General features: G+C 51.2%; 1 protein-coding gene and 1 pseudogene across 1 annotated transcript; both read left to right on the top strand.

Moving 5' to 3' along the window:
* Positions 1–4,947: 4,947 nt before the first annotated feature.
* LOC126489985 (histone H2A type 2-A) lies at positions 4,948–5,446 on the top strand. The gene has a single exon (XM_050124609.1). It carries the CDS (start codon positions 5,007–5,009, stop codon positions 5,397–5,399), a length of 393 nt encoding a protein of 130 aa, XP_049980566.1. The 5' UTR covers positions 4,948–5,006; the 3' UTR covers positions 5,400–5,446.
* A 709-nt stretch (positions 5,447–6,155) lies between these two features.
* LOC126489981 (histone H3-like) overlaps positions 6,156–9,270 on the top strand; it is a 10,658-nt pseudogene continuing 7,543 nt past the window's right edge.

Here is a 9,270-nt window from a genome sequence, read left to right as displayed (position 1 = left end):
GCTTTTTCAGACCCAGTCCAGCTGGCCTTGGTGAGTTCCCGATAGAACATCCCCATTGTCTCAGTGTGTGGGTGCTCCCCTCGCGGTCCTGAGTTCCTTGCTCGTGCTCTCTTTCCTTCTGCTCCTGACTTGGACCTTGAGATTTCAGTCCGGTGCTCCTTTAGCCATATTTAAACAGCACAATTTTGGGGGCAAAAGTTACCTCATGATAATTAACTCAGTCCTGTGTGTACAACAAAGTTTAAGACATGCTTACATTGAAGTTATTTAACAAGTTCATATGGATTCTTCCATAAAGATAGGTATTGGTGACTTGAACAGTGCTCAAGGTAAGGGTCTAGGGAGAATGACTGAGCTATATCTGATGCCTGTGGGGGTCAGGATTGGGCTGGCCCCAAGATAACAGGTCACCGAGCCTGTTGTAAAGTATGAGTGATGTCCCTCATAAGGATGAGTTTATGCACTGAAAAGCAAGGTTCAAGATTTAGTGGGGGTAGGGAGATGAGTCTGGGATAAAGGGAGATAATATTCTGGAGGATTCAGGTAGAGCCTGGCCCAGAGGACAGCAAAGGTCTTTAGGATATAAACTACATCCTTTCCCAGTGTTCATGGTGGAAGGCGGGGAAGCATCGCCTTCCTTTGAGATGAGCATGGATGTTTAACTGTTCCTGCTTTCCTGTGTTTATCTGCGTGTACAAGAACCTCTCACCCTCTATGTGAATCTATTCACCCCAGATAAGACACCACCAACAAAGAAACCATTCCACCCAAGACTAGCTTAGTGAGCCAGCGAGGTTTATTGGGGTTACCTATGAGTATGGGTGAAGTGTTAAAGAAGCATTGTGAGTCAGAGGCAGCTGCATCACTAAAAAGCCTACTTGGGTACAAGAAAGGACTCTTGAAGACTGCATCCTTGAAACCCCCTCAATTTGCCAAGAGTTTAGCCTGTCCATCCCCTGATAATCATACCACATTCCTTGTAAAACCCTGGGGAGATGTCTTGTGACTTTTGTTTCAGAAGTTTTCTGAGCTTTGTAAATTTTATTTCCTGGATCTTCTAAGCCTCCATGCTTTGCAGGAGAAAATAATTTCATTTGGAGGGAACAGCTATACAATACAGAGAGCTCAAGAAAGATGTCCCGTGAGGAATGATAACACGATTAGCCTTTTGGATTAAACTTTTAATTGAAATTTGGTTTCTGTGATGCCCCCACCAATATCTAACATGTTTATCATTAAGCCAGAGTCCACTGCCATGTTAAACAGAGAGCACAGCACAGAGGTATACACGAGGTTCTCGGCAAGCATTTTATTTGTTTGTTTGTTTGTTTGTTGTTTATTTATTTTGGTTTTTCGAGACAGGGTTTCTCTGTGGCTTTGGAGCCTGTCCTGGAACTAGCTCTTGTAGACCAGGCTGGTCTCGAACTCAGAGATCCGCCTACCTCTGCCTCCCGAGTGCTGGGATTAAAGGTGTGCGCCACCACTGCCCTGCGTTGGCAAGCACTTTAAACATGAAATTTAACCACAATTTTTGGGCATCAAGTTCCTTAGCACATTCCAAAAGTTTCCTTTGGCTCCCTGTGAAGGAGCAGAACAAACTCCATTTTGAGGAAGAACTCCATGTTAGGCAGGGCCTAAGGGGAGGGGGGTGAATGCAGCCCAACAAAAGTCATAAACATTACCAAGAAACTGTGCCAGCCCCGGTCAGAGTGACCCACCAGGGTGTCCAGACAACAGCTATGTACATCTGCTTGCTTCAGACATCCTTACTGGTATCTGATTAACTGCTGTTTTGAAATTCCCCTATACCCCAACCAACGGATTCAGAGATTGTATACCCGTACTCAACCCCGAAACGCCAATGCTCGTGCCGCCCTGCTTGCGGTTTTCCCTTTAAAAAACCCGAGGACTCGGCTGTCTCCCCCACTTGCTGCCTCAGTGTGTTGGATTATGATCCAACTAGTGTGTATTCAATAACCCCAGTGTTGCATGAGATACCGGGTCTGTGGTGGTCTCGTTTGGGGTTCTGTGTGAGGTGGGCATAACTCTCGATGTAGGACCAGCTTTCATGTTACCATTGCCAGTTGTGCTGTGTAGCATGACCTTAACATTTGGGTGATCTGGACAATTCATTCCATTGCTACTTGCCAATCTTTTGTAGCACAATTAATAACCGAGAGACAGATATTGGGGTTTAACCTGAAGGTCAGAAAAACAAAGCAGCCAGCCACTGACTTTCACCTCTGTCTCAGTCCAAAAATAGTGATCCTTCCTCCAGGAATCCTCAGAATGAGACTTCTGGAAAGCTGTCTCCCCGTCTTCTATTGTATATTCCTCCCTAGTGCCGGCATTGAAGGCATGCACCACTACCACCTGGTTCCATAGCAAACTAGTGTAGCTACTGGGATTAAAGGTGTGTGTCACCACTACTTGGTCTGTAAGGCTGACCAATGCAGCTGTTTTACTCTGACCTTCAGGTAAGCTCTATTTATTAAAATACAAATGGAAAAAAAAGAAAAGAAAAAAATACAAATGGAATATCACTACAATCTTTTACTAAAAACTTCATCTGAGACTCGTCTATAGGTGTGTCGTGTTTTCTGGAAATACACTCCTCTTGCACTCAAGCATTCTGTTTGGTAAAGTAAGCAAACCCAGTTCCAAAGCTGCAAACTAAGTACAGCTGGGGCGGCAGATTCCACTATGTAGATGCCCCACCCGAGCCACCACGTTCCACCCGACTGCTGCTTCACAACCCAATGCAAGTTATTTTCCTAAACATAGATATCAATTTATTTCCCAGGTTTGTCCCTTCACCAAATAGGGCAATATAATCAGTCTCGTCAATACCACCTTTCACTTCAGCCTGTTCCACAAAGCCAAAGTCATAAACCTGTGCCAGTGTCCTCAGAATATGCAACAAAACAAACAAGTTAGGAGACAGACTCCTTAGAGTAACCAAAGGTGTTAGGGAAAAGCCCTAGAAACCCGGGCTAGGCTCAGTTGCTCGTCCAAATTCAAGGGAAAATCAAAGGGGAGAATTAGTCAGGTGACTGTATTGGGGCAGGCAGGAAGTAGGCATAACTAAGCACTCCTGCTAGATGTGTGTTCTCTGGTTATTGCTCCAATTCTGATCCTGCAAGGTGGGAGTCCATATTGCTGTCATCATGTGAGGTCATCCCTATCATACAGAACGGTCATTTCAGCTCTAGGGTGAATTCATGGATAATTGCTCTCAGCTACTGCGATGCAAGAGAAAGGTAGGGCAGTAATTTATCTTTGCCCCTTCAGCCAAAGAAAGGGAGACAGACACACAATAAGGCAGCGATGCCAGGCTCTCAGCCAGTTTTCAGTTACCCTGTGGCCACAAGAGAGGCATTTTTTAATTTATTTATTTATTTATTTATTTATTTATTTATTTATTTATTTATTTATTTTTACAAAAGCACAGGTGCCTGCTTCTTTAGGGACTGGGTTTGTGAAGCAGCTCAGCCCTGAAGTCAAGCCACCCTCTATACAGCACTTCTACGCCCTTGGGTAGTCAGACTCTTGTTTAGGAAGTTCCTCGGGGGTTAATTATACAAGGGTCTGGTTCAGCTGTATCTCTTTTCGTTGAATTTTAAGAAGCACTGGCTATTTGGAGCAAAAATACCCAAGGTGCCCTGGGACCAATCCGCAGGGACCTTGTGGGAAAAGAGTGCAGCACCAACACCAGAGCAACACTGTGAGGAGAGCCAGAGACAGCGCACAGCTGGCCGGGTGGAGGATTAGGCTGACTCACCGCAGAGCAGCGGAGCCAGAGGGGAGACGCCCTAAAGGAGGGTGACAGTGCGAATAAGGCAAAAAGAACACAAAAAACAGTATTTGTGAGGATAAATAATTACGGTCAACGTCCTTGTGTGGTGCTGAGGATAGACCCTCACATAAGCTAGGAAAGCACACTGACCTATATTCCAGAATAGGCCAAACTAGCACGAAAACAGTATCCAAATCTAGATACAAATAAGACTTCGATCTTCAGTCCTGTCACCTGAAACAGGAAACTTAAAGACGCCGTGTGTAAACTGGAAACTGAACTAAAAACCCAAAGACATTAACCAACTGTCTAGGCTTAGTGTCCAAATGTTTTCGGAGCAGTTTCCGAACTGTACTTCAGTAAAGAGACTTTTACTTCAGAGACAACCTCACTGCCGGGACTGAAGGGCTCCCTAATGCTTTTCTCCACTCTGACAGTATTTATGTTAGCATGATTTGACTTCATTTCCCATAAAAAGGAAAAATACAGTCGTGTAAGCCACCATTCTTAAAATACCTCTTCAGACTTAAACTCCTCATTCACAAACACACATGAAACTCGGATAGAAATAAGCTCTGTTGGTAATAGGAAAAAAACAGAATCCATCATCGTCACAAGGTATGTGTCTAGAGAAGGCAAAAAGCCTTCGAACTGTTCAAAAGACGAGCAGTACTTGGTGACCCGGCCAGCTGCCCAGGCAACAGAGCAGCAGGCGCAGGGCCGCCTGGCTCTCCCGCGATGGACACAAATAAGCAGCGGACGACCGAGCTCCAGGGGAACCCGGCGTGGGACGAGACGCCCGCACCGGAGACGGAGCGGCTAACCTACACCCACCCGGCACTCCTCTCCACACCGCCGCCCTCCCTGTCACAGGCGGGGCGCTCTCGGCCCGCTCCCGAGCCGGCAGAACCGAAGTGCGGCAGGCCGGGGCGCCCCCGAGGACGCGGCACTGACAACGGCCGCACGCAAATGAGGGCTCTGGCCACGCGCGTCGTGATTCGGCGTTCGCGGCGGCGCCGAGGCGAAGGAACCCGGTTTATGTAAATGAGCGGATTGTGAGCGCGCGCTCCTATTGGCCAAGGCGCGAGAACGCGTGTGAGCCAATGAGCGCGTCGGGCGGACAATCGGGGCCGTGTCTATAAATGGAAGAGGCGGCGGCGCCGGTGGTCGTTTCCTGTTTGCGCGAGCGTGTGAGTTTGCGTCTTCCGTCATGTCTGGCCGCGGTAAGCAAGGAGGCAAGGCCCGCGCCAAGGCCAAGTCGCGGTCGTCCCGCGCCGGGCTGCAGTTCCCGGTGGGGCGCGTGCACCGGCTGCTGCGCAAGGGCAACTACGCGGAGCGCGTGGGTGCGGGCGCGCCCGTGTACATGGCGGCCGTGCTGGAGTACCTGACGGCCGAGATCCTGGAGCTGGCGGGCAACGCGGCCCGCGACAACAAGAAGACGCGCATCATCCCGCGCCACCTGCAGCTGGCCATCCGCAACGACGAGGAGCTCAACAAGCTGCTGGGCAAAGTGACGATCGCGCAGGGCGGCGTCCTGCCCAACATCCAGGCCGTGCTGCTGCCCAAGAAGACGGAGAGCCACCATAAGGCGAAGGGCAAGTGAGGCCGCTGCCCGCACTGGCGGCTCGCGTCCCGGGGACGCCCGCGAACTCAAAGGCTCTTTTCAGAGCCACCCACTCCTTCAGATTAAAGAGTTGTGTCACGGTAGCCGGTGTCGTGGCCTTTTGGCGGCCCGTTCCCAAAGTGTAGGATGTGGCGTGGGCCACTCGCTTTCTGCGTCCCCAGCGCCCTTCCCACTGTCCGAGGTCCCCCAGGCGGTCGCCCTTCGTGCTCCTCTCCCGGAGCGGACCCCGCACTGTCCTAAGCACTTGGCGCCATATGTCGGTCCTACACATCCACCCTGAGAAACTCTTATCCCGCGCGCTGCTTCCCGCCCCAGTGTCCTGAACGCTTCCTGCCCCTTCCCCAGGCTTGGGACTCAACCCCGACGTCGAGCCCAGGGCAGACGCAAAGCACAACTAGCCCCGCTGTCGCCCGATCCCCCGGCAAAGTCTACAAGGGGGACGTGTCTCGGGACGACGGGGGGCGGCCAGCTCTCGGGATCGCGACGGGGCGATCACTGGGCGACACTGAACATTATTAACTCTGGGACTTTGGACGGTGGGCGGGTGAAGTCGCGCGCCTCTCTGGAAGAGACGTCCAGAGTTGGGACCTGGAACTACCAGAGGTGTCCCCCTTGCCCACCGCGGGGAGCGTTGGCCAGTCAGCTGGCCGCAGGGCTGGACAAGGCAGCAGGGCGACCAGGGGGCGGGGCAGCCCCAGCCAATGGGCCGGCCCGGGGCCGGTGACGCCACGGCCAATGGCCCGGCAGCGCGGGACTTTCAAGTCGCTGTCTCCGCCCCGCCGCGGGAAGACTGCGCCTATAAAGTCGGCCGGCTCGGCCCCCGCTCAGGTCCGCGCTCCTCGTCTCGGTGCGTCCCTTCTCCGCCATGGCCCGCACGAAGCAGACCGCCCGCAAGTCCACCGGCGGCAAGGCCCCGCGCAAGCAGCTGGCCACCAAGGCCGCCCGCAAGAGCGCGCCGGCCACGGGCGGCGTGAAGAAGCCGCACCGCTACCGGCCCGGCACCGTGGCGCTGCGCGAGATCCGGCGCTACCAGAAGTCGACCGAGCTGCTGATCCGCAAGCTGCCGTTCCAGCGCCTGGTGCGCGAGATCGCGCAGGACTTCAAGACCGACCTGCGTTTCCAGAGCTCGGCCGTCATGGCGCTGCAGGAGGCGAGCGAGGCCTACCTGGTGGGGCTGTTCGAGGACACGAACCTGTGCGCCATCCACGCCAAGCGCGTCACCATCATGCCCAAGGACATCCAGCTGGCCCGCCGCATCCGCGGGGAGCGGGCCTGAGCGCCACGCGTCGGTTCCATCCCACCAAAGGCTCTTTTCAGAGCCACCACGGGCGCCCGAAGGAGCTGTTCGCCTCCCTTTCCTTGCCGTGTCTGTCTACTACGGTCATGGGGAGAGGTCGGTGTCGGGGTGGTTGCGGAGCATCTATGGTTGGTTTTTTAATTTTCTCAATTGTTGCACTGTGGCCCTTTAAGGGTTCTTTGAAGTTTCCCAGAATAGCTGTTGAAGTAGCCCAGTAGCATCCTCTTGGAACAAAAAGCTTTCAAAGTCTTCAGAAAGTTTTGTTTTAGAGATAATATCCTAGCATAATTTTACTACTTAAATTTTCCTTGAAACCTAAGCCATTGTCTACTTTCAGGTGGACATTTGTTTCAAGTTTAATTAGGATGAGATACATGTGTTTAGTTTAGAGGCTGATCACTGAAGGCTTATCACTACAAAGAACTCTGCCTTCCTCCACCTTAGTCGTCCTTGTCCGCTGTGCTCCACCTTGTGAGCGACACACACCAGAATTTCTAAGTCCTTTCATGTTTCCAGATCACACCATATTGCCTCTCAAGCCTGTTTGTTCCTTTTCAGGTGCCTTACACTCCTGATAGATAGCCTTCCTTTCTCCCTCTCATCTATTAGAAGTTCCTTGTCCTTTGCCCAAATTTGCAAGTCACCAAATTCTTAGGCATGTTTTAAGTGGCGTCATCACTATTCATCTGCCCGGGACCTGTGCCTTAACTGACCCCTCAGCAGCCCTGGTCCAAGCAGCCTACACATTCAGGACTGCCTCTCTTTCTCTGCCGCTTGCTAAATTAGCAGGAGGAGCTGCATCTACATTTTTTTTTTCTGGAGACAGGGTTTCTCTAGCTTTGGAGCCTGTCCTGGCACTAGCTCTTGTAGACCTGGCTGGCCTCGAACTCACAGAGATCCGCCTGCCTCTGCCTCCCGAGTGCTGGGATTAAAGGCATGTGCCACCACTGCCCGGCTGCATCTACATTTTTAAATTTAGATTTATGTTATGAGTGTTTTGTCCACATACTTGTATGTGTGCACATGTACCGTGAGCCTTTCTGATGCCTGAGGAGTTCAAAAGAGGCTGATGGATCCCTTGGAACTGTCATTATAGACACCATGTGGGTGCTGGGAACTGAATCAGGGCCCTCTGCAAGAGCAGCCAGTGCTCTTAACTGCTGACCCAGTTTTTCAGCTACATAACTTTTTTTTTTTAAGATTTATTATGTATACAGTGTTCTGTCTGCATGCATACCTGCAGGCGAGAAAAGGGCATCTGATCTCACTCCAGATGGTTGTGAGCCCCCATGTGGTTGCTGGGAATTGAACTCAGTTCCTCTAGAAGAGCAACCAGCTCTTAACAGCTGAGCCATTGCTCCAGCCCCACCCCACCTCACCCTGCAGTAACTATTTTGTTGTTTGTTGTTTTGATTTTAGAAACAGAGTTGCTCTCTGTAGCCTCGGCTGTCCTGGAACTTGCTCTGTAGACCTGACTGGCCTTGAACTAATAGAGGTCCCAAGCCTCTGCCAGGGACCACGGGGATAAACAGTGGGCTGCCACTACTACCTGGCTACAGGAACTATTTTTTTTATCCCACATCTATTTCCTACGGTTTTCTGTTGCTTCCTAGGCTTGTTCTTTGGCTGAACAAATGTGTTCTGGCCTCATGCCGCACCTGCAAGAGCAGTATCTTCATACTGTTTCTTCTGTCCAAGGCGCCCTCCTTGGGCAAGCTCATCTTCGAGATCCGTCCCCACGTCTTCTCTTCCTTTTCCCTCTTTGGTTTCTCTTTGGGTCATCGTCCTCTCCTCCACTTTCTATTATCACCTTTCTTTCTCTGCCCTCAGCCTGGGACCAGCAATATTCCTCACGGAATAACACCTAGGCAGTGTCTGGGACACCACAGGAAAGGGTTACTGATGGACCTGATTTGCCTGAATCATCTTTGTTTTATGCAGTGGCATTGGGTGGGCTCAAGGGGCCAGGGTTCTTGGAGTTAAGAGCAGCTCTGTCTGGGCTGGAATTCTGGGAAGATCTTTTAAGATCCTTGAAGCAGGTCCCAAATCAAGGGAGCAGAAAACTTCTCATAAGCAATGTCTGAGAAGCCTTAGGTGCCCTTCTCCCCAAAGTGACCTCATTTCTAGCTTTAGCTTGTTTCCAGGTAGAATAATTAAGGGAATCCTGACAGCTGTACCCCCACTAGTTCACCTCCTTGAACACTCTCTGAAGGCTGATGACCAAAGGTAAGGCCTCGGTAAGGATTGGGTCCTACTGAGAATTCTTTGGGATGTTGGTGGAGCTCAGGATGGGACCTCTCAAAAGTACTAGCAAATACTGGCAGGGAGGAAGGAAGAGGGACAGGACAGAGATGGAGTGGAACACAAGCTGTAGGAACCCTGTTACAGACTGAAGAGATGCTGGGTGGTTAAGATCCCTGTCTGCTCTTCCAGAGGACCTGGGTTCAATTTCCAGCTCTCAAATGGCAGCTCACAACTGTCTGTAACTCCTGGTTCAGGGGATCCCATACCCTCACACAAACATACAGGCAGGCAAAACACCATACCCCCCCC

This window comes from Alexandromys fortis, unplaced genomic scaffold (genome assembly GCF_014885135.2).
Source record: "Alexandromys fortis isolate MF-2015 unplaced genomic scaffold, M_Fortis_MF-2015_v1.1 scaffold_218, whole genome shotgun sequence".
NCBI classification, from domain to species: Eukaryota; Metazoa; Chordata; class Mammalia; order Rodentia; family Cricetidae; genus Alexandromys; species Alexandromys fortis.
Note: the sequence above shows the minus strand (reverse complement) of the source record. Positions and strands in the feature narration are given on the sequence as shown.

What these genes read in the sequence shown, in the direction of transcription:
- LOC126489985 (XM_050124609.1), top strand. Translation starts at nt 5,007, where the DNA reads ATGTCTGGCCGCGGTAAGCAAGGAGGCAAGGCCCGCGCCAAGGCCAAG.